Below are 25,907 nucleotides of genomic sequence, written 5' to 3'. Positions count from 1 at the left end.
CCGGGCAGTCATAGGAAAGGCTTCCACCTCCGACTCAAATTCTTTTGAAATTCTTCTGTTTTGGTATGCGAGTGCATCCTTCCCTCTTTTTGTGGAGCTTGGACATCAAGTAGCTGAGCAGGAATGACTGTGGCTGTTGATTGTACACCTATGAAGCACCAGGCATTGGGCCAAGCACCTTCCACATGTTATCACACAGTCTTCTCAACATCCCAGTGAGGTAGGTTCCATTTTTATGGAGTCTCAAGGAGACTGAGGCTCAGGGAAGTTGAATAACTTGTCTAAGGTCTTACAGGCAAGAAGTGATGGAGCCAGGACTCACCAATGGTCTCTTTGCTTCTCTTGCCCACCACTGCTCGTCAGAGTGGGATTCGTAGGGGCATTCATGGGGGAGGGACATAGGACTTCTGAATGGTAACATTTAAATTTTATGGGTTTCTTCCAGTGGTAATCTGAAATAATATTAGCACATTCTGGATCATCCAGATGACCAGCTTATAATGAATAATACTGCCACGTGATTTTGGTGCCTGAATCTGTGCTTTTTATTTACAATCCAGTTGGTGCCAATACTACTTCAGTTGCCGTGGGCTTATGGAAATGAACCGGTGGACTTAACGATGTAACTTGCCTTCAGCGAAGGCCATGTGATGGTCCAGTAATGTTTAATTTTGCTGTGAATGAAGAAATGGGGGAGGAGGGTCCCACTGCAAAGTGGGTGGTGGGTGCATTCTGAACTCTGAACACCTGCCTTACAGTTTTTGGTACCAGAATCATAATGAGGATGGAGGATTACATTTAGCAAAACATCATCCTCTGAATAGTAAGTCAGTGTTGTTAGTTTGAATTGGATTGGTTTTAAAATTTCATTTGTATTTTGTTAGAGCATTTAGTTGCAGTTTGATGGTTTTAGAGGAGTTGAAACTGTAAGGCTCAGCTTTATGTCTGTACATATTTAAGTATCATTATAGAGAAAACCATTTAAGTCAAAATTGGGAGGGAAGTCAGGGTGATTTTTTGTTTCCTAAAAAAAGTGGTCATACATTTTTCAAATGTGAGCAAACTAAATGCCTCTGCACTCTGCCTCTGCATGATGAAAACTCTTCCACTCACTGCGGGTCTAGCCTGCCCGAGTCCTTCTTTTGGGATAAGGCACTGACATTTCCTTTCAACCTGAAAATAGAGTCTGGGAAGGTTAAGGTCTGACCTTGAGAGAAACTCTCCGTTGCTGTGGTTCTCCTGGGACTGGCCCTGTCAATCAAGGTGCCCTTGGACTCTTTGTCATTCTTGGTCCTGACTCTGATGACTGACAGTTGTGTATGCACATCACCCATGGTTTGTAAGCATTTTCTCATCACCACCATAAAGATTTGTGAATAGGGCTAGGGAGTGGTACCAGCCCCACATAGGTAGGGAGGATAATGACAATGTAATGGGATTTAAAAGGCTTCTGGTTTGAAAGATCTCTGAGTCTGTCCAAAATGACTACATCAGTTACTGTTTTGGGTGAAGAAAAGGAAAGCCCTGTTAAATGCAGACACTCAGAGAGAAGGTAATATATGACAATATATTTATCCTTAGTGCTTTAGTATTGTTTCTGACGATTCCTAGTAAGATTTTGGAGCACTGGAACAGAGGACAGTGAGTTTGATGCAAAGAGAGGAGAGGAGGGCTTCCCTGGTGGTGCAGTGGTTGAGAGTCCGCCCGCCGATGCAGGCGACGCGGGTTCGTGCCCCGGTCTGGGAAGATCTCACGTGCCGCGGAGCGGCTGGGCCCGTGAGCCTTGGCCGCTGGGCCTGCGCGTCCGGAACCTGTGCTCCGCAACGGGAGAGGCCATGACAGTGAGAGGCCCCCGTACCGCAAAAAAAAAAAAAAAAAGAGGAGAGGATAATTTTATAGCATGTGGGCATGCAGTGCAGCTTATGGACTAAGGTCTAGGAAGCCTGGAGATCAAGGCTGCATATGAGCAGTGCCAACTTTGAGTAGCCTTGGGTAGCCTTTAAAAGAGGGAGTGTTTTTTCTGTGTACAAGTCACCATCCTCCTCTAATTTAAAATTTTAATAAAGTTTCCCTATTTTAATAAAACGTGTAGAAAAGTGTGTAACACATCAACGTGCCCAATTAGTGTTTATTTTTTTGAATTTTATCCCAAAAAAAAAAAAAAAAAAAAGAGGAGAGGATAATTTTATAGCATGTGGGCATGCAGTGCAGCTTATGGACTAAGGTCTAGGAAGCCTGGAGATCAAGGCTGCATATGAGCAGTGCCAACTTTGAGTAGCCTTGGGTAGCCTTTAAAAGAGGGAGTGTTTTTTCTGTGTACAAGTCACCATCCTCCTCTAATTTAAAATTTTAATAAAGTTTCCCTATTTTAATAAAACGTGTAGAAAAGTGTGTAACACATCAACGTGCCCAATTAGTGTTTATTTTTTTGAATTTTATTTTATTTATTTTTTATACAGCAGGTTCTTGTTAGTTATCTATTTTATACATATTAGTGTATACATGTCAATCCCAATCTAACACTATCATTATTGGCGTTCTCTGACATCCCTGATGGTGCAGAGAGAACACTGCTGTGTGCAGATTGGAATCAGAGGAGCTGAGCTTGCGTCCTGGGTTGGCTGTCATTTCCCCATGAGAGACAGGACCTTCCCTGAGCCCCTTTGACCTCAGCTTCCTAGTTTAAATCATTAAGGGGCTGGACAGAATGGTCCCCAAGGTTCCTGCCAACTCTTTCATCCTTGGTCTCTTCTAGTCTTTGCTACAGATCATGGTAGCATCCATCATAGCATCCTTAGGGCCTCATTAATGTGTTTCATTAATGAGAATGACCACTGGTTATTATTATTATTTTTTAATGTTCATCTTTAAATGCAGAGCTATTCTTAGGCAGGGTCTATGGAAATTCTTTCTTTTGGCATCTCTAATGATAGAGGTATTCAGTAGCTTTGGGACCTCATTAGGAAGAGCTTGAACCAAAAGCTCATCAAACATTTCCATATGTCTAGGGTTTTATGGTAGGAGCTGTGGCCATTCCTTTCTCCAAGGTTATTTTTAACTGTACTGCTTTCTGCAAGGGTCCTTCCATCTTCAGGATGCCCAGACAGGTGGATCCTGAATCCCAGCCAAGGCTTTACCTGACTGTGGGAAGAAAAGGAGAGCATTGGTTTTGTAGGAATCATTAACTTTACCTTATTTTTATATTTTGTCATGGCTCTGGCTGTGTTATCTGGCAAATCTCTTTTCAATAGATAATATTGTATTCATAAGCTCTTATTATTTGCAAGGTGTCCTTTTAAGACTTTTACCCGTAGCATACCATTTGATGGTCATGGTACCTTCATTCACAGTTGACAGATGGGAAAACTGAGGCACAAAGTGGTTAAATGACTTTGCCAAGGTCACACAGCTGATAAATGGCACGGCTGGGATTCGAAGCCAGGCAGTAATGCTCTAGTGGTTTTAACACTATTTGATACTAGCTTTTGTATGTGTTACACACAAATGTTATGGACTCAATCGTATCATTTTTATGAGTTGAGCCTTAAAGCACTCACCAATAATTTTATCCTAAAGAGGATCAACTGCTGCTCAGAGTTTTTGCCCCTGCTTTCCCATTTTTGACTTTTTATGTCTAGTAAATAGACTATTAAGAGCCCATAGAGTCCTCGTATCATTAAGTTCCAGGGTTGGGGAGGGGAAGGGAAGGATTCTATGAGCATTGGGGCTGCTTCTGAGCACTTCCTGCAGCCAACGCCTTCTTTTGCCTTCTTGCTTTCTTGCCTTCGGTGGCACACAAAGGCCAGCAGTGACCACTTAATCAATAAATAATTACTGAGTGCGTAAGTTGGGCACAGTAAGGAGCATGAGCCAGAGAACCTTCTACCCTCAGGAGTCTTACAGTCTGTGGGGGCTGGCACCATGCTCTGTGATCCACCGTTGCGTCCACCACGCCCGAGCGCCTCGCATGTGACAAGCCCTCAAGAAGTATTATTGGAATTTGGGGGTTGATCAGGTGACTGTTGATAGCATTCTGATTATGTTATTACTAATATTCACTGGGGTGTTTTCTACTTATCAAAACAATGTTTCATTAGCTTTATGGATCATTTGTTTTACTTCATGCATGCCAGTGTACAAAAAAATATTGTTTGGTTGGTTTTCTTCTCATTATTTTGCCCTGGTGAGATGGAGGGATAATAGATCAAGTTTCAGGGGATCTTCATTTAGGTCCTGAGTATGCTATTCTAACTATGAGACCTTGGGCAAGTTATTGAACCTCTCTGAGCCTCAGTTTTCTACTCTGCAAAATGGGAATTTGAATAACTGCCCTGTGATCTCATAAGGCTGTGCGGAGGGTCAAACGGCATAATAGCTTTGGTGACAATAGATGAAAAGCATTTTTCTTCTCAGCTTCACCCACCAGCGCTTTCCCACTATATACTCTCTGTTCACTTAGCCCATCTTCATGTTGACTCTTTTCCAAACTTTGAAAAGGAGTTCATGAGAACATCTGTTAGACAAACACTGAAAAGAGAAAAGAGAAAGAAGACTCTTTTTGGTGACTCATAACATCCCCGTTTGACTCTGAGAGCCATGACAGCAGACACTGTGGTTGTTCATTTTGCTTTGTTTTGTTCCGCACATGGTAGAGCCTCTATATTTCTTTGCTGAATGAATAGGCGTAACTCCTGACGTCCAGTATTAGCTCATGGAATCAAGCAGCTATTCTGCTGTGTGCAGGAGCAGAAGCAACAGTCAGATGCTGGAAGGTCTAGCATTTCGACTACTCTCTTTTCATGTCATTACAGAAGCCAGCCAGAACGGAGGCAGGGATGTGATTAAGGCAAAATAAATTTGAAGTTGCGATAACTAAAGCGTGTCTGAATTACAGCTGTTCTGCCTGTTGGAAGAAATGTCATCTGGTGGATGACACCAGGGAAGTGAGGGGAGGACCAGCTAATCAGTGACCTGCTCTCATCTCCTTTCAGAAAAAAGCACTCACACCCCTCCTGACCCCACCCCAGCCGACTCAACCATTCACTGCCTGCCTCAAGTTAAAAATAAGCCACTCATCTTTATTGTTAAGAAATTAATCAGCCTGGGCAGAACATGGCTTTTCAAGGACAGACACATGCTCAAATGAGTATTTTTGGAAACGGGCACAGAGATGCATCTATGGTGTTCTGTCCACGCTTACCCTTGACTTCTGCCATACAAGCTGTGGGAGGTAACACACAGTGGTTACAGGGTTTCTCCCCTACTTAACGAATAGAGTCCTGAGAAAGCATCTGCGGTCATGTGCAGAACACCCTCTCCTCTGGCCTGGTTTCCAGGTGACCAGGTATGAACAGGTGGTTCCTGAGTCCTCTCTAAGATGTGTGCCAGGCACTAGGGATGAAATGTGGACCCGGACCGCGTTCCCTCCGTGGTCAGATGGGGCCACTCGCTGTTGGAAGATGGACTGAAGCAGAGGTAAAAGAGATATTTAGAATGAACCTGCTTGGAACCTGCTTGGAAATTAATGATGCTCAGTGTGAGGGGCCAGGGGCTAAGGTCAAGAACAGCACTGTGTCCGCAGGCAGCTTTTGAGGTTACTCATCTCCGAATGAGATGGATACTTGGCAGGACTTTCTGAGGATTTTCTGAAAATTGCTGTAACATCAACCTCAATAACGTAAAAGGTTTTCAGATATTTACCTGGACTAAGGGGAAACATTTCCAAAGCTTCTGGGAGATTCTTAGGTGGAAAAACCGTAATGTCATTTTAATCTAGTATTTGTCAGAAATGGAACAAGGTCACCTCAACACAACCTTGGAAGTCCCTAACAGTGCCTAAAAGGATTTCCTGATTTACAAAGAAATGTATTAAAACGATAAGACAGATATGGTCACCTAGAGAAATGTAAGCCTTGCCTTTCTCCTAAGGATGAGGCTAGGCTTTGCATATCCCTTCTTAAAAAAAGACCTGGGGCTTCCCTGGTGGCGCAGTGGTTGAGAGTCCACCTGCCAATGCAGGGGACGTGGGTTCGTGCCCCGGTCCGGGAAGATCCCACATGCGCAGTGCGGCTGGGCCCGTGAGCTATGGCCGCTGAGCCTGTGCTCCGTAACGGGAGAGGCCACAACAGTGAGAGGCCCGTGTACCGCAAAAAAAAAAAAAAGAAGACCTGCGCCTTCTGCTGTATGTGTTCTTTCCCAGCGACTCACTCCTTAATCCTGTTCAACTTCTCTTTGCCCCTCCTTTTTATAACTGCTCTTTTGAAGGTCATGGAACCCCCAATCTGGAAACCAGAGCGATTGCTTCGTCTTCAGCTTCCCCAAACTTTTACGTGGCATGGATGCCAGCGACCACTCTTCCTTGCCTGAACCGCGCCCCCCATTCCTTGCCTCTGTGAGGAGTTTTTTCTCCTGATTCTTCTTATCTATCCCCACCCCTTTCTCACTTTTCAAGCCTGCCATCACTTACTGTATGAGTCAACTCAGTCAGCTCAGGTAACCAAGTACCAGAGCCAGTGGCTTAAACAACAAGAGTTTATTTCTCAAAGTGCTGGAGGCTGAGAAGTCCAAGGTCAAGGTGCCAGTTGATTTATTTCCTGGTGAGGACTCTCCTCCTGCCTGTAGACACCTGTCTTCTTGCTGTGTTGTTGCATGACGTCTTTGTACCTGTGTGGGGAGAGAGAGGGAGGGAGACAGACAGACAGAGATATTGATATCTATTCCTTATCTCCTAAGACCAGCAATCCTACAGGACTAGGGCCCACCCTTATAACCTCAGTTACCCTTAATTACTCCCTAAAGCAGTGGTCCCCAACCTTTTTGGTACCACGGACCGGTTTTGCGGAAGACAGTTTTTCCACGGATGGGGTTGGGGCGAATGGTTCAGGCAGTAATGGGAGCGGCAGATGAATCTTCATTGGCTCGCCACCGCTCACCTCCTGCTGTGAGGCCCGGTTCCTAACAGGCTGCGGACCGGTCCTGGTCCGCGGCCCGGAGGTTGGGGACCCGTGCCCTAAAGGCTCCATGTCCAAGTACAAAGTAGGGCTTGAGGCTTCAAAATATGAATTGGTGGAGGTTGTGGGGGGGGAGACACAGTTCAGTCCATAGCACTCACTTCTTGCAGAACCCTGTTGGTGGCTACTTAGATGGTCTTCCTGCTGTATAACCCTCTCACTCTTAGCTGAGCTGCTTGGAAATTTTGTTAAAGTGCGTATCTGGTGATCACAGTCTGCTGCTTCAACAGCATGCCTCACCCCTGGCTTTTCCTCCTCGCTGGCCGCAGATTGACATCTTGGAAAGGTACATGACAATATGGCCTCTCCCCCACCCCACGTGTCACTCTCGGCTCCTGTAGTTTTCTAAACACTATTCCCCGAGCTCTCCTTCCTCAATGCCTTTGCTCAAGATTTTCCCTCAGCCGGGAATGCACCCCCCCTGCCCCCACTGCCCCTCCTCTAAACACAGGTTGCTTCCTCACCATCTATCCTCCAGTACTGCCTGCTCCGGAATCCCTGCCTGAGTCCTCGCTCCAGCTGGAGCCCTTTCTCCTCTGAGTCCTTAGCACTGTCTGCACACCTTTTCTGCCACCCACTTCCCTCTCCCTCCATCCGGGACCTGTGTGTCCCTGTGTCATCATAGTCCTGGTGCCCCTCCTCTGCCACCTGCTCAGAAGCGGGTCTTTCTGTCCAACTCAGAATCAGTCATCTAAGCGGCATCACGGTAGTTTGCACAGAGCAGATTCTCAATACGTAACTTTAGAGAAGAAATCTACAAACTTCTGTGTAATGCTCAAAAATTAAAATATTACCTCTGTCTTGTAAACTCATCCTCAATCTTTTCATGGTGAGTTATGTCAAGAGTGCCCTTAAGGGATGAAATTACAGAAGAAAATGGTTTAATCCTCATAGATCTTTTACATAAATTATTCACACCTGAAATGGTAACCAGCAGTCTTTCATTATCCACTATAAAAATATTTCAGTGATTGATCTGACAATGATCAGGTTAAAAAAAAATTCCAAATCAGTTTTGGATAACAGCGTGTGGTTTCCTCTGTAAAGGTACTTCTGAGGCCATAGATTGGCTGGGCTTCCACTGTGCCCCCTGCCATTGCCGGGCTTCTGGTTCTGTTGTTATTAACGTTCGGCTCCTGGTGGTGATGTGGCAGAGTTCAGCCCATTGGAATCCTGAGGTCTGATTGATGATTTATAAATTACTGTTTATTATTACAAAGAATAAAGAGAAGGAAGAAAATAGCCCAGGCAGCCAAACAGTTCAGTTCCCTAGACATCTATTGGGTGCCTGTTGTGTGCTGGGTGTAGAGATAGAGGGGTGTGTGTTTGTGTGTGGGGGGTATGTGTAATATAATCCTTGTTACTTTCACAGACATAGAAACCAAACTTATGGTTACCAAAGGGGAAAGGAGGGGAGATAAATTAGGGGTTTGGGATTAACAGATACACACTACTCTATATAAAATAGATAAACAACAAGGACCTACTCTATAACACGAGGAGCTATATTCAATATCTTATAATAACCTATAATAGAAAAGGATCTGAAAAAGAATATGTATATATAACTGAATCATGTCACTCTATACCTGAAACTAACACAATGTTGTAAATCAACTATGCTTCAATTTAAAAAAATCTAAAAAAATCCTTGCTGTTGCGAAGCTATAGAGGAGGGTCATAATCGATCATCATGGACAGTCAAACAGTGTACCATAAGACATTGTATAGAGCGAACGAAAAGAGAAGAAAGCATAAGTACGCTTTAAGAGTTTGCAAATTAACAGAACACAAATATATATGTACATTCTAAAGATGATTTATAGAAACAGATAAATGTTCATGCAAATAACTAATCAAACTGTCCTCAAACACGACTCCTAAGAATTCAGGGCCGTGGAGCCTGGGAAACTACATTACCATTTAAGCAAAAAAGCATGACCATTCAGAAAATGGGAGACTTGAAAGTTCAGCTCGGCTCTCTTAGGCAGCCCTAAGGCTAGTCCTATGGAGACTTTCCCTCTCTATGGGTTTCCACAAGTCACGCTGAGTAGCTCTATTCTGGGGGGTAAATCCTCCTATCTTATTACTTCAGAAGAAGCTCAGTGCTCCTGAACTCTCTCCTCAGATTGATTCGTTTACCTCATTTGGAACAACGCTCTGTATTCTTTCTTCTTTCAAGGAGACTTATGTGTCATGGAGTAGGCTAGGACCAAGGCTGATTTTTTGATTTCCTCTTCCCTTCAGGAAGTTCTAGTGAGTCTCCGCTAGGTATCAGGTACTATGCTGGGCTCTAGAGATACAGCGTGAACAAGATAGATACAGCCCAGCATTTGCAGAGTTAATTGGGAAGAAGGCAATTAAACAACTACAGTATAGCAAGATAAGGACTATGATGGAGAAATACAGCTTGATGGGGAATTTATCTTAGAGTGAAAAATTTTCAATAACCTATTTGTTGCCTGGCTGAGCACTAGAAAGTGATGTGGGGAAGGGTCGCAGAGAGGTATGACAAGGATTAAACTGACACAGGAGCTACAAAGGGACTATCGCTGGACTTGCTTGGTCTTGGTTGGGCACCTAAAATATAGCTAGCTATATGTTACAGAACCCTGGTTTTAAAGGAAGTCCTGATATATCCATCTTTAGCATTTATATGTGTGCTTTTATGTAAGGGGGCAATCTGCCACCTTTTAAATCTAGGTTTCTGTTGAGTCGTTTGGAATTTGGAAGGTATTTTCTCAGAGAAACGTCATAAATTATGACCAGGTCCCCAGGCTAACCCAAAAGGTTATTATATGCATGATGTACTTGAGATAAAGTACTGGGTTTCTGCTTTGAGACATCTTAGAAACTGTTTATGTTACTGTGGGAAAATGTTCGGTATTCCAAGTTGTAAAATAAGCAAGAAAGCTTTCCCTATGTAGCCTTGATGGGGAGAACAAGATTTTCTTTTCCCTATCTGCTTCCTTCCTGAACAATGAAGGTCCAGGTCCCTGGGATGTAGGATGGGGGCTCCAATGGAGGTAGGGGCTAGCAGGGGGTCAGAGGGGTGTGTGCAAGGTTGTTGATGGTTGATGAAGATTCACAGTACATTTTAAGTGCTTTACATGTATCGTTTCATTGAATCCTTACAACACACCCATGAGATGCTACCTTTGCTCTGAAATGCTGGTGTGGGCTAGGGCTCAGACCTTGGACGTCTTCTCTCACTAACCCCCCTCATCCAGTCCCATGATTTCAAGTATCACTTATGATATAGCCCTCCTCCCTGAACTGTGGACTCAGTACCAACTGCTCATCGCTTAGATGAGTAGTAGGAATCTTCAACTTAACCTGTCCTAAAATGCACTTTTAAAAAAAATTTATTTATTTTATTATTTTTGGCTGCGTTGGGTCTTAGTTGCTGCGCGCAGGTCTTCTCTAGTTGGGGCGAGCGGGGGCCACTCCCCGTTGCGGCGTGAGGGCTTCTCATTGCTGTGGCTTCTCTTGTTGCGGAGCACGGGCTCTAGGCGTGCGGGCTCAGTAGTTGTGGCACATGGGCTTAGCTGCTCCACAGCATGTGGGATCTTTCCGGATCAGGGCTCGAACCCGTGTCCCCCGTATTGGCAGGCTGACTCCCAACCACTGCACCACCAGGGAAGCCCTAAACTGCACTTCTGATTTTCTCTCTTCAAACCTGCCCTTCCCATAGCATTCTCCATCTTTGTCAATGGCAACTTCCCACTTCTAGGTACTCGGACCAAAACCTCAGCATTATCCTTGAATCCTCCCCTACTCCATATCCAGTCCTTCAACAAGATGCTGCTAGTACATTAAAAATATCCAGAATCCTATTGCTTTTCACTATTCCACCTGCCACCTCTCTGGTCTCCATCACTATCACCTCCTGCCTGAATTGCTGCCAATAGTTTCCTAATTGGTTCCCTCCTTCTCTCCTTGCACTTTTGGTCTATTCCCCAAATAGCAGCCAGAGAAAAGTCAGTTTATGAAACTCCTCTATTCAAAATCTTCCAGCGGGGCTTCCCTGGTGGCGCAGTGGTTGAGAGTCCGCCTGCCGATGCAGGAGACACGGGTTCGTGCCCCGGTCCGGGAAGATCCACATGCCGCGGAGCGGCTGGGCCCGTGAGCCATGGCCACTGAGCCTGCGCGTCCGGAGCCTGTGCTCCGCAACGGGAGAGGCCACAACAGTGAGAGGCCCGCGTACCGCAAAAAAAAAAAAAATCCTCCAGCGCTTACCATCTCAGCGTAAAAAGCGGAGTCTTCTCCATACCCTGTACGGCGCTCTACGTCCTGGCCTCCTGCTTTCCCTCGGAGCTCATTTCTTCCCACCCTCCCTTCCTATCATACATCAGCCGCTGTCAGGCTTTTTTTCCTGCCAGTCTCTTTACCTGGTAAGTCCTTCCCCTGATAGCTACATGACGTACCCCCTCCTTTTTTTTTATTTTTTATTTTTTATCACAGACATATTTCTGACATTCCTATCTGAAATATACAGAATAACAAATGCCCTTTCCTGCAGTCCCACTACACAGATTTTTTTTTAAACATCTTTATTGGGGTATAATTGCTTTACAATGGTGTGTTAGTTTCTGCTTTATAACAAAGTGAATCAGTTATACGTATACATATGTTCCCATATCTCTTCCCTCTTGCCCACTACACAGATTTTAATAGACTGGCAGATACTCTGCAGGATGGCTGTGCCGACAGGTGCACAGGGATGACAACTCCAACAGGCAGGGCACAAAGACTGAGTGTGTGTGTTGCACCAGACTTCACCCTCCTCACGTCAAAGCCGAGGGCAGACCATGCTGATGTGGTCAGTTAGACTTGCTTTCTTTTCCCCTCATATTATGTACTTCCCAGGTCCTTTTTTCCGTATCCATACACCTATTACAGTTTTTAATATTTCATATTTGGTATTTGAAGTAATTTTACATTCCAAGTGAAAAGGCCATTGAGATTCTGTTTGGAAGAAGGAAAAAAAACTTTAAGAAATGTAGAAGATGAAAAAGGAAGTGAACTGGTGGAGAGAAGGAAAAAAGAGAATTTAGACGTCTAGATTTATGTAACAAATATTTTTGAGCATCTGCTATGTGACACACACTGTCATCTGAAAGGTAGAACGAGGTAGCTATATAAAGAGACAAACAGCAGCAGTCTCTCAAAAAGACAAGCTAACCTAAAATACGGTTTTTCGTCTTTCACACTGCCCCATCCCTGGTACTGAATCAAGGTTTAGGAATCCAGTCGTAAACACTGGTCTTTGACATCTTAACAAGAAGCTTCTATTTTGTTGGCTGTTTTTTCCAGTTAAACATATGGAGTGGTGCTGGGATTGGTTAGACAAGCAGGAAGGGGAAGGGGCCCTAGTTTTCTCCTACGACGTAAAGAGCTTCCAGTGTCATGTTGGATGGACGTTGGGCAGGCCTCTCACGCTGTTGCGGTTGTGCTCGTCAGGAGCCTGCCGACTGCGGTAGTGAAGCTGCCATCTTGATTAGCATGGTGTCCGCCATGATGGTTCAGTTCATTAAAGTTATAAGCGTTTCCATCTGCTCTTTTGGTCAAGTAGAGGAATGATATACATACATCTTCCTCCCACTTCATTTCAAGCACCGTCTTTGGAGTAAGGCAGTATCGAGACCAGGAAAGGTTGTCACCAGTTCTTAAAAGGTGAGTTGGCTGCTACTACTTGACTCCTCCACTGGCTCGGTTTCTCTCCCTCAGCCCTCTGGAGGTGTTCCCCAAGTCTCTCTCCCTCAGCCCTATGGAGGTGTTCCCCAAGTCTCTCTCCCTCAGCCCTCTGGAGGTGTTCCCCAGAAATCTTCCTACCAACCAGGTTCCATCCTCGTGGGCCTGGCCCCTGATCAGTTGTTGGAAGACAGAGAGATGAGGTGAGTTGGCCCTTCCAAGCAACTGATCCCAATTGCAGCCAGCCAGGAAGAACTTTAATAAAGGTTTCAGCTTGTTTTTTTGAAACTAGAATCTGGGTCAGCTCTTTCTGGTAAACAACACATGGCACCAGAAGTGAGGAACTAATTATGGATCATCCGGAATTGTGACTTTCTGACAGTGTGGAGCAAAACTGCTCAGCCTGGGTCAGCTTCTCAGTCGGGCACCTTGGTTGAGTCGGCTGCGGGCAGGCAGCTCCATCTAGAGAGGAGGAGGTGTGCTCCAGTTCCCAGGCACACGTCCAATCCGCATTTGCTCCTTTAGGGACCTAACAGATATTGTGATTGTAAGCTTGAAGGAGGGAGAGAGGGAGAGAGAGGGAGGAAGAGAGAGAGGGATGCAGGGAGAAAGGAAGGAAGGGAGGGAGAGAAAGAAAACATCTTCAGCCAAAGCATATAAAAAGAAGAGAAGGATTTAAAAAGTGACTTGAAGCCATCAGGGCAGTGACTTACTTTCAGATCAAGAGTGAACTGGTGAATTACACCAGCACTGAAAAGGGATAGTGAGAACCCTCATCCTTCTGGATTTAACACAGCAGGAGACCAATGAAAGTCTGAGACTCAGGAAGTTACTCAGTTGAGAAAGTGGTAATGAAGGGTGAACAGGGCTCTGCAACATCTATTAGGAGAGAGAGAGAGGGACAGAGAGACGGGAAGAGAGAGAGAGAGAGAGAGAGCGAGAGCAAGAGAGAGAGAGAGAGGGAGAGAGAGATTGAGAATGAGGGAGAATCGCAGTGGCTCTGGGTAGAGGTAGTGATGTTACATCACTTTCGTCTTGCCAGTGCCATGGACCAGGAGCCGTGCTGGGTGCAGGCTATTACAGGCAGAAGCAAGGATGCTCACCATATGGGAGGAAATGTAAAAACATCAGTAAATGGGTTCGCTTTGCCAAATGTTGTCAGTAACAACACATGTGTAGACCAGAAGCAGAAAGGAGACGCTAGGTGGCCCTCCCTGGGTGGAGGGTGCTTTACTGGTGGTGGTGGGGGTCAGTGGGGGGAGGGGCCTTCCTGGGAAGGACCCCGGAGCCTCTGGTTAAGCACTTGATGGCATTTTTGTCCAAGTTGGAAAATGGCACTCAAAGGAAAGAGAATGGCAAGTAAAACTTAAGTCTCAAGCAGGGAACATGGGTTAGGAAGCCAAGTTCATGGGCTGAGAAACTGAAGGAAAGTTCTTCGTCTTGGTCCCGAAGTTACGTCAAACCCCGCGCCTACCACAAAATATGCCTTGCTTGGAATGTAAACAGTTATCTGAGACTAGACGAAGAGATAAAGAGGACTCTTTAGGACTTTTCTTTAGTCCTTATCTTTAGGACTCTTTTCTCACACCGACAAGAGAGTAAGATACACCTGGACAAGAAGACCATCATCTTCCTGTGGGTGTCCAGGTTTGCTGGGTGGAAGAACTCTTTTTATTGAACTTACTAGATCTTAGGGAGTTATGGAAGATTTTTAATGTGGAAGTAACCTGAACATTTAGCTGTATTTGAGAAAAAAAGTCGCATAGGCTATGCTGGGGACTGAGATAGGGATATTCATCTTTGTCTTCCTAGTTCCTTTATATTTGCATTAAAAAGACCTTACAGTCGAGCTGATCATTTTCTGCTAATCTTATTAGAGAGAGTGTCGCCAGCCTTCTTGGCCTCCTAATGAGTTCTGACAAGCCCTCTGCAACCCACCTGTCCTCTGGCAGCTTTCCAGTCTGGCTTTCCTTTCTTAATAGAAGATCTGAATAACCCAGACCCTTCTTGGCTGGATTTTCCTCAAAGGTGCAGCCTCTCTTACTCTCTGCCCCTTCGCCCCAGCCCCCTAAGTCCCCTCTGACAGCAGAAGGGGAAAGATTACATCTTACTTTGGCTACCATAGCAACCCTCACCTGCCTCCCTGCTCCCTTTAGAAGTGTCATCCTCTCCGGTGAAGTTATTTTGCATATAATTACCTGGCTTCTCTGGAGACTTGGGGCTTTCTTTTAAACTTCATCTTACAGCCATGATGAGAGGGTGGACTTCTGCCTACTTCCTGGGCTCAGAAATACCCCTTCCACAGTGGTGCAGGCATCGGTCCTGAGACAGAGCTGCTCATGCCCCTTTCCATCTTTTTGTTCTTAAGAAAAAGAAAAAGGCAGTCAGAAATGGTGACTCTGTGGGCTTCCCTGGTGGTGCACTGGTTGAGAGTCCGCCTGCCGACGCAGGGGACACGGGTTCGTGCCCCGGTCCGGGAAGATCCCACATGCCGCGGAGCGGCTGGGCCTGTGAGCCATAGCCGCTGAGTCTGTGCGTCCGGAGCCTGTGCTCTGCAACGGGAGAGGCCACAACAGTGAGAGGGCCGCGTACCGCAAAAAAAAAAAAAAAAAAAAAAAAAAGAAATGGTGAATCTGTGACATTATACATTTTTAGATTGAGTTCCACTGAAATTAACCTATCACATTTCTAGGCTACCACCCAATTATGAAGACAGTGCTTGATTTCTTCACTTGGTCCCAGAGAGCCTCTGTCCATCCCTCTTCATTCTGTGCCCCAGGGGCTGACCCATATATTCCACATCCCAGCTCCCTTGCCCTCTGGTTCCCAGTTGGGTTTGGCCAATGCAAGGTGCCAGCAGATCAGAGAAAGAGAGCAAGGTGGGGCTATTAACTCCCCTGGCACCCTCTCTGTGGTGGCACTGAGGATGGGCTGTATCCCTCAACCCGAGTGGGGGCCTTTTCCACTCAACCCTCTGTGTCCCGGTTCTGGAAACCTCTCCCCTCTTCTCAGCTCTTCTGGTCTAGGGATGGCGCTAGCCCAGGCTTTTGCATTCTCTTTTGTGGTTTCCCTAGAGCCTGCCTACACCTTTGTCAACAGTTCCATTATTAAACTCTTTTCAGATTCCCCGACTTGAGCATGCCATCTGTTTCCTGCTGGGACCTTGACTAATACAATGACTGAAGCTCTTCTCTTTTGGGTGAGGGCTCCAATAGTTCGTTTGTTTTGTTGAATAAAGCTCTGGTTTATTGTAGGTTATTCTTTGTAGAAACAGATTTTCCGATCTTTAAGAGCAACTTTCTCACCTTCATACCCTTCATAAAAGGTGATGTTTCCTCCCTCTGACTCTCTACCCTTGCAGGAAGCCTGTTAGGAACCCATTTTCTGGATATTGTCAGTTAGGGCTGTGGAAATGGACTACAAAGGCCCTAACTACCTGTCCCATCTGACCCTGTGTAGATGTGAGGGTCTTCCTTCCCTTTTTATTTTTTCAGTTGGAAGAATATACAGGATTTGCAAATCTTCCAGGGAGACCATGGGCATTAAAACCCTACAGGTGTAAAGATGTTATGATGGGTGAGTCTATAGTCCTGGATCCTGCTGTAGAATCCAATACAAAAGGAGATGGTGGCAACAGCTTGCTTTTTTTTTTTTTTTAACTTCATAAAAATGTATAAGAAGCTGCTTCCTTGGGGAATTGAATTATTGTTCTGTGGGAGCTTCCAGTGGAACAGTGGTCCCAGAAGGTGTCCTGAAGGGAGCTATGCGCGAGGAATGTGGATAATTTCTTTTGAAAAACCACAAGTTGAACACTGCGTCCTCTTGGTTCTTTCAAGACTGATCCCAAATGGTATCAAGAATAGCAGGAGGTTCACACAGCGCAGCGGGTGTGAAAATTCTGTGGCTGAATTAAATAGGCTCCATTATATTTCAAAAAGAGCTCTAATGGGTTTCTCTGGAGCACAGCCTAAGAATATCATGTCTCTCCTTTGTATCCCAGGATGGCTGGGATAGTTTGATGTTGCTAATATTATACTTCAGTCTCCCTGTAAGTTGGGCAAAATGAGGAAAAGGCCTGGCTTATCCCGAAGAGCGTCTAGCTAGGCGACAAAAGGACCTCATCCATAAGGCCAGACCCAAACTGGAAGCTGATATGATTTAATTGTAAAATGATTATCATTATTCACATAATTTTTTTCCTAATCAGCTTACTTTGCCCCAGGTATCGTTGAAGAATAATTTTAGAGCTAAAGGGGTTTTAAACACTGTAAAACTTATAAGTTGAGGTTTCTATTCTTTAAAAAAAATTGCATTGGATTTATTTACCCTTATATTCAATTTAAAAATAGCTATAGGCATTTCTTTCTACTACTTATTAATGCAACATTGCATTCTTAGTTTTGATCATTAATATTCAAGCTGACATGGTCACCTTTAACTTCTTCCAAACTAACACATCTCCCCTAATCCATTTACTTGTTTTTCAATGAAAACTGAATTTAAAGTCAGAAGGAATTATTCCTTAATCATTTCCATTTATCCTGTTTCCTTATTTATCCTCCTCAGCTGGCTATAACATGGAATCAAGGCACACTTTTTCCTATTTGTTGCCCTTGTTGCAAAAAGTTTTACATTCTTGTTCTTAATTTAAAAAGCAGATGAGTCGAATCTTTAATATTGTTCTGTCTAAGGAAAAATAAACTCAAACTTAAGTTGCTTTTGGAGTATGTCCTACTCAGGTTTCTTCCTTTGTAGATCATTATTTCCTATGTTTAAAAATTCTTGCTTTCTAGTTTTCTGCGTGTAGGTCGCCGGAGGGCGTCTGTTCTTCGCTCAGACAGGACGGGGTTAAAGGAGCAGCTGCTTCGGGAACTCTGGCTCACTCAGGCCGGGGTGGAGGGAGGGGCACGGAGTGCGGGGCGGGCCTGCGGCGGCAGAGGCCGGCGTGACGTTGCACGAGCCTGAGGCGCGCCGTGCGTCCTCCCGGGGGAGTAGTCCCTGGATCCCGGGACCCTGACAGTGGCGGGCTGCACAGGCTCCCCGGAAGGGAGGTGTGGATAGTAACCTGTGCTCGCACACAGGCTTCTTGGTGGCGGAAGCAGCAGCCTTAGCGTCTCATGCCCGTCTCTGGGGTCCGCGCTTTTAGCCACGGCTCGCGGCCGACTCTGGAGCTCCTTTAAGCAGCGCTCTTAATCCCCTCCAGGTACGTGGGGCGTTTCTTGCCTTTTGGGAGGTCTGAGGTCTTCTGCCAGCGTTCAGTAGGTGTTCTGTAGGAGTTGTTCCACGTGTAGATGTATTTCTGGTGTATCCGGCCCGCCGTCCGCACGACTGTCGCGGCTTCGGCCGCCTCCTGCTTTCTAGTTTGAATAACCTAGAAGACAAAAAATATAGGCAGGTTTGTTATGAGCATCAGATAAAAGTTTCAACCCTGGAGAATGCTTTTGTTAAAGGTTATATGTAAGTTCCCCTTTCTTGAGCACCTTTAAGCCCAGAGATAAACAGATGTCTCTTTTCTTGTGTATTTTCTTCCAGTCATGGAAAGATAAAAATATCAAGGTGAGGAGGGACCTTAAAAATAAATGTCAGCCAGCCATCTCCCTGGTCCTTGGATTCCCTAGGTGACATCCCACAAGATCGATATCACCTGCTCTGTGGAGCTTATTCATTGGCTGTCACTGGGACAAGTTGCTCACTTAGACACGAGGCAAGATATTTCTGTTTTAACCCGAATTGTTAAAAGATCCATGGCTCCTTTTATTAAACTGAATTATTTTTCCCTGGTTGACTTCTGCTTTCTTAGTGCCACACACGAAAAGTATTTCTTCTTTCAGAGTTTGAAGGCAACTGTGGTTTCACTCAAGAATTCTTGCCTGTGCTTCCCTATGCTGTGTCTACCCAATGCCCCTGTTTCTTAGATGACATGAATTTTGACCCCTCAATAAGATGGGATAGTTTCCTTAGGAAAAAATTCCAGTTTTTCTGTTCTAGGTGGTACTCAGAATCAGCCGTGTTAGTTTCTGCGTGTTCAGGGGACTCAAGATTAGCATCACACCACCCCTTCCAAGGTGCCATTTGCCTTTTTCATAGATCACACATCACACTATTAACGGGGTGATTTTACTTGACAGTGAAGCTAGTATGAGCATCTCCATGGATACTTACAATTTTATTTTTCCTGCCATGGCTCTCTGCTGTTCTCATGGGCTTATTTGTGATTTCCCTCTCCTTCTGTATCTAGCTTAAGATTGTCTAGATCAGAACTCCCATGGGCAAAATGCATGGCTCCCCATTCTCACGAGCTACACCCCATTCCTAGAAAGGTCGTATTTTTTAGGATTCTGCAATTCGGAAATCTAAATCTCATGCATACAGTTAACACTGTGACAATAATGGTATCCGACAGAATCAGATGTCTCTTTGAGTTCCCTTTCCCTGGATTTGTACCATATCAAAAAAAATGTTGTTAGGAGTGAAAAGTGGGAGTTTTGGAAAGATTAATTCCTTGTGTAGAAACCCAGTAATGTCTAGATCATCTAATTTTATTGAGAGGGAGAGAATATATTCACTTACGCCACAAATATTTATTCAGTTGCTACTTCTTTGATGCTGCTCAGGCATCTTTAAGTGTCAAGTGGCTAGTCTTCGTGGTAGGAACCATACTGTCTTCATTTTAGGTCTTTTAATGTTTATTTAATAAGTTCTGTTGGGTCTTCTGAGGATCTTGGATGAAAACATTTTCACATTATAGCCAAGTAATGGAACAGTTGAGAAGCTTCCTCTCTCCAGGCTTCCTCTTCCATGAAAAGGAGTCCAATTCAATCATTTATATTCTCATTGCCACCTACTTGTAATATTTAAATAAACAGTTATTTTTGCTCTTGGTGGTGTTGGGGGAGGGGCAATGTTTTTTGTTTTTTAATGACTCTCTTTTGCCCTATAAATAACTTTCCTTTCTATTGACTCTCCAACCAGACCCATACCAAATATTCAGGGGCATCCCTACTTGTGTCTCATTTTAGTGACATGAGCTTACATCATGGACATTCACTGAAGTCTGAAACTTGTTTACAGCCTTATTAGTGCTAGATGGCAACCACCTCTGTAGTGCCAGATTCCTCTGATTTTGACAAGCCTGTACATAGTAATAAGTGGCTTTAATTCATGTATTATTTTGGAGCCTTCAAAAGACATTCACTTGCTTCCTTTCGCTTGATATTCGCAGTAGACAAGACCGCAGTCTTTCTCCATTTTGCTAACATGGGAACCACAGCTCAGAAAACATGCAACTTACAGAAGGACCAGAACCCAAGTAGGCCCCTGGGGCTCTTTCCAATATTTCATATAAATGTCTCTTCTCTTCATCTCAAGAAATTTTGAGGTTCTCCCTGGGGAGACTTTATATTTTAAAAGTGGATGGAGGTTTTTCTTTGCCAGATGAATGTAATGATGGAAATATATACTTTCTAAATGTCAAACAACAGAAGAATAGTTAAATAAATTATGACAGATCTATACACTGGGATTCTATGTGACTATTAAAATTAATGTTTCAAAGAATATGTAATGATACAGGGAACTGCTCTTGGCTGTATCAGTGTGGGATACTAAACAGCAAGCTCCCAATTTTGTTTCAGAATTATGCATGAAAAAAAACGCTGGAACTAAATATGCCAAAATGTTAACGGAGTTTTCTGGATAGCAGGATTATGGTTTTCTTTTCTTTTTTTATACCTTTCTGATTTTTCCAGTTTTTTCTTCAGTGAACTCATATAATCAGAAAAACATACATGTTATCTTAGTTATACTCCACAAATTTTTACTTTTAGCTAAAGGAATCCTTTGAGTGGTTCTTGTTATCTTTCATTTTTAAAATTAAATCTGAAATGAGTGGGTTAATTTTTATTATTAGTGTATACATTTGAAATAAATAACATTTTTAGAGTATATATTTTAAGTCGATCATTGTAACTCACTTGCTGGTCTGTTTTTTCCTGACAGTGACCCCTTTTTACATAATTCATTAACTCAGTCAAATATTTTGAGGGCTTTCTAGATGTATCAGGCTGAAGATACCTTGGACGAAGGCAGCTCAGTCTCTGCTCTCAAGAAATACCATTCTGGTTGGAGATACAGTAGTCGGAGCGTAGAATGAACTGTGCGAGGGCTAGGCTGGTACTCAGGGACTGCAAAGAAAGGATGCTAAATTCATGGGTCCTGGGGGAGGTCGGGGAGCCCTCCTGGAAGAGTTGCCTTTTGAGCTGAAAGCAGCTGTTCTCTTTTGGATGACCAACCTCAGATTTAGAAATAATGACAACATAAGTAAATCTTCTTAAGCTATGTAGGCAGTTGTTGCTGGAATTCCTTTCATCTTCAGCATTTCCCTTTCTGTCTGTTTATGTGGGTTTACTGAAGGTTAGTGGTTATACCAAAGCATAATAGTCTTGCTCTGAGATGATCCTAATGATATGCTTTTATAGTGTTTCCGAGTACATATCCTTTTACGAGTGATTAACACTGATTTTGATCGCTTTTTTCATCCCTATTTCATTCCTCTGCCTCTTCCTACTTAGCCGAGGGAGGCAGATAGGGTTTTTTGTTCCTGTTTTACAAACATAAACGGAGTCACAGAATGATCAATAGATTTCTCCAAATTATGAGGTGAGTCAGCAGTGGAACTGGGAAGAGAAACCAGGGTTTCTTTGTTCGACGCTCTGACTTCTAAAGTATTTCTCCATGTAAGTAGAATAAGTTGTTTGCCAAAAATGCATTCACCTTTTAAATCTTCACTGAAAGTAATGAGCTTAAAATAAAGTCCTACAGAGGTAATCGTATTGTTACAGCTTAGAACAGAAGTTAAGGCTATTTGGGTAGATTAAAATGAGTCCTGAGTGAGGCTTAATATTTGGTCTATTTAATTAATTTGTTCAGCAACGGATTTTAATTCTCTTTGAAAAAAAGAATAATTGAAACAGTGTCAGACCCCTTTAAGAACATTATGGGATCCATTCTGATTAATTTTAAAAATGTTATCTAAGAAGGACAGGATTCAAAATGAAATCAAAGTTGACAATACCTATATTTCATGATACTGGATGATTGTAACTTTATTATCAGAAGGTTTTCCTATAATCCATTGATGAAAATACACCGGACCCTTGAACAAGATGGGTTTGAACTGTGCAGGTCCACTTATACACAGAATTTTTCCACTGAGTACGTTCTACAGGATCTGAGGTTGGTTGAATCCACAGATGTGGAACCCTATATAAGGAGGGCCGACTCTAAAGTTATGCTTGAACTTTCAACCGCGTGGTCTCTTGGTGCCCCTGACCCCCACGTTGTTCAAGGGTCACCTGTAAAAGTGTCTTAATGTTCTTAGTAATTATTTTTACTATTAAAATAATTAATACTCTAATAATAATGTGATAGTCATTATGCATATTATGCTAAAATATCTGAAGCAACAGTGTAAATGAATATGAAGGGAAATAAATACTTTTAATTATTTCATTGAAGTTTTTTCTTCTAATTAAAAATATTCATAGGGAATTCCTCCAGTGGTTAGGACTCTGCACTTTCACTGCCAAGGGCCTGGGTTCAGTCCCTGGTCAGGAAACTAAGATCTCACAAGCTGTGCAGTGTGGGCAAAAAATAATAACAAAAAAATGTTTTAAATAAAAAATAAAAATGTTCATATATTTTGAATTCATTATGGAAAAAAATAAAGCTTAAACCATGTACCATATTTTTATTTAAAATACATACTTTATTGATTTAAGTACAGAAAATGTTGCATTAATTGGAGTTTTGAGAACTTTAGAATACAGGAATGGTTCTATTATATTTTATGTAGAATGACATTTTCATTTTCCACAATTGTAGTGATCTACTTTTTTAGTTATTATTTCAGATTCTTTCATTTTTGGCTCCTGTACCCAACCAGGCCTAAGATTTTCTATGTAACGCATCATTTATATTGCCATCAAATACTGTTTATCAGGATGCCATTTAGGCTTTGTTTCTAGGAAAAATGAAGAAACAACCTCATCACAATACTGCATTCAGAGTTCGAGAGGGATATAAGTAGAAACCCATACTTGTGTGGGGATCTAGAATTTACATCTTACCTAAACTTGGCGAGGGCAGAGTGACACTTTGCGGTACTGCCTTTCTGTCTTTTACCCTGAGGTTCTGCATTGCTGGGATTGGGGGAAACAGAGGATGATCCAGCAGCCACATGGTAATTGCCAGGCAGTCTTATCTGGGTACCCGTGGGCAAGTTATTTCACCTTCTGGGACTTTAATCACTGATCTTTGAACAGAAGAGTATGATAGACATGAAAATAGATACAAAGGAAAAATACAGACATTGACTGTTGTTGAAGTATGCAGGAAAGCTGATGAAATCTATTGAATTATGTACCAGTATCAAAAATTGGAAAAAGTCTCCAACTGGCTGCAGTTGGGTAGAATTTTGAATGTAAGGGGTAATGAAAGAATAGAATCGTGGAACACTGGTAGATGAGATTAATACTGGAAAGCTTCACATTGGAGACTCTGAGGGTGGGGAATCTGTATACCTTGGATCAGCCAAGATAGTAGTGATTTTTTAAGATCCAGAGTTCACAAATTAGAGTAATGACCCCAGGCAGAAGAGGGTGTGTGTGTGTGTGTCTGTGTGTGTGTGTGTGTGTGTGTGTGTCTTTGTGTGTGTCTGTGTGTCTGTGTGTCCTCATTTGGATAGATGATTAACTATTAGAGTTACCCTAATCAGGATTCAGGTGGTGATGAAATAGGTTGTACTTCCTTAAATATAGACTTGCAGTAATTTTGATCTGCTTCATTTCCGTGGTATAGGAGAGCAGACTTTCGTGCCAAACTCCCTGAGTTTGAATCCTAGTCCTGCCATTTTGTCATGGACCCTGTCAAAGTTACTTAATTGCTTTGTTCCTTAGTTTTTCCCCTCCGTAAAATGGGGATAATATTGGTACCAACCACATAGATGGAGATTTGATAGGTCAGTTAAGGCACGCAAATCATTTAGAATCATTCCTGGAACTCAAGAAGTGATAAGCGTTAGCAGTAATGGTCGATAATTCATCATGTAACTTATCAAAGCACTTTCCTATGTGCATTTTTGTCTGAATCCATTTGATTCTCTTAAGGAAGCAAGGCTCAGAGAACTGAGGTTCCCAGTCTAGTAAACACTGAACAGCTAGGCTGGAGCCCCTGGCCTCCAACTCCAGTCCTGCCCAAGTGGGTTTTTTTTTTGTCCATAGCTGGGACTGGATTCTTGCCCAGAAGCAGAGCTGTGTGGGAAGTTGTAACTCAGAGATCAAGGGGAAAATGTGAACTTGCTGGGTCTTCCCCCTTCTAACAGCCCCTGCTTCTCTTCCTAATCACACTCCCCTCTCTGCCCCAGACACTCCAGAACTGCGACCTTCCAACCAAGCTTTAAGGAATCGAATCCTACTCTAACATGCATCCGTCTCTGTATCCTCAGGAATGAGGGGAGACTCTTATTTCATTGGGACGAGGAGCCTGGGGCAGCAGGGGCACATCCCGGAAGATGGAGGACTCTTCCTGCTCTGCTGCATAGACAGAGACTGGGCTGTGACTCAGTGTTTCACGGAGGAGGCCTTTCAAGCAATCACGGACTTCACGGACCTCCCAAACTCACTGTTTGCATGCAACGTCCACCAGTCGGTGTTTGAAGGGGATGAGAGCAAGGTAAGAAGCCTTTCTGCTCCTGAAACAGGGGGAGATGTGGCATTATCCCCCCAATATTTCCATTGCTTCTTTGTGGTTAATGTTTGGAAGTTTTTGAAAATGTTTACTTGGCACTTTTCTTGGCATGCATAGCAAGAGCAGAAAAGCCTGTTCTATTGTCAGTTGACATTGGAGGTACTCACAACAAGATTGTATGGGAGACTGTGTTGAATCAGATCTCGATGTCTGCCACTCAGAGGTCTGTCTAACAATGGTGTTGGGAACAGTGATTGCAGGGAATACCCCTTGGGCTAGGAAGCAGATGTTGTTAAAAAAAAAAAAAATTTTATTTTCCCCTATTCTGCCCAAAGCTTAATTTGCCTTGCCCTACGCAGCACAAGCTCTCTTTCCCCCTTACTCTTCCTGCAGTTTGATGACTGTTCTAACAATAGTTTCTTAAATTGGGCCCCAAGTCCTGCAGCACTTACTAGAAAGGTAAATTGGTTGGCCATATGAGACTTGCTTTGCTCAAGCGGGTAGAATTGTTTTGGGTGTGTTGTAAGAATTTGCGTGAAAATGCTTAACTCCTTGATTTGAAATAATTAGGGAATGAGGTTGTCTATGTACAAGCATTTTCCAGAATATGAAGCTTCCATTTTAAGAGTCAGCTTGATTTAGTGGAAGCATTCTTGGCCATCAGAGTAAATATTCCTTTTGGAGGTCTTGCGAAAGTTTACTTCGGATTTCTCTGACGTTTTAACAACAGAGTCTAAATGGATCAAACCTTCCCTTGTGGATGTGGATTTCTAATTGTAAAATCTATTACTAGGCTACGTTGTAAAACATAGCCAACATTTTTGGGGGGAAAGAGCCTTTTTTTCTACATTAAAGTATGGCTCTGTGTGAGATTAAGAGTAGGATTTATGATCGCTGTTTCACAAACTTGGACTGTTTTTGCCAACTGCTGAAGTCCAAACTCTGTTGCCTGAACACAATTACTGGAAGTCTTTGTTCTGAATTTTATTGGTTTTGTAAGCAATCTTGATAGCCCAGAGGATTAGGCATTATTTCAAGCCATATAAAGGTAGTTTTATAATAATATTATTTTGGAGTTGAACAGTTGAAATGATGGGCTAAAAATAATTTGAAGTCCAAGGAATTATATGTGATTAGAACCTCCAGAGCTATCATCAGCAGACTATTTGAAGTAAGAAAATGACACATAGCCTTTTGGAAAGAAACTGGGAATTTTGCTCTTGGATTATAACCAGGGTTTAACACAGATTATAATTTATTCAGAGCACGTCATTTCCCCTGAAATCTACCTGATGTTAATTAACTATGAAACAAAGTTCCGTGTTTTCTTGTTCTCTCATCTATTTAAATATCAACAATTAGAAGGATTTTCCTTAGAGTTTTTTTTACTTTAACATCTTTATTGGAGTATAATTGTTTTACAGTGGTATGTTAGATTCTGCTTTATAACAAAGTGAA

At 43.2% G+C, this 25,907-nt stretch overlaps 1 protein-coding gene across 2 annotated transcripts in view; it reads left to right on the top strand.

The window, feature by feature from the left end:
• RCAN2 (regulator of calcineurin 2) overlaps positions 1 to 25,907 on the top strand; it is a 244,177-nt gene that overhangs the window by 11,600 nt on the left and 206,670 nt on the right. For both annotated transcript variants that reach the window (XM_024766381.1, XM_024766382.1), the window contains exon 2: positions 24,208 to 24,434. In XM_024766381.1, coding sequence (XP_024622149.1) covers positions 24,210 to 24,434 — 225 coding nt within the window. In that variant the 5' untranslated portion in view covers positions 24,208 to 24,209. The remainder of the gene's footprint in view (positions 1 to 24,207; positions 24,435 to 25,907) is intronic.

Source organism: Neophocaena asiaeorientalis, unplaced genomic scaffold (assembly GCF_003031525.2).
Source record: "Neophocaena asiaeorientalis asiaeorientalis breed wild unplaced genomic scaffold, Neophocaena_asiaeorientalis_V1.1 scaffold46, whole genome shotgun sequence".
Classification (NCBI taxonomy): Eukaryota; Metazoa; Chordata; class Mammalia; order Artiodactyla; family Phocoenidae; genus Neophocaena; species Neophocaena asiaeorientalis.
Note: the sequence above shows the minus strand (reverse complement) of the source record. Positions and strands in the feature narration are given on the sequence as shown.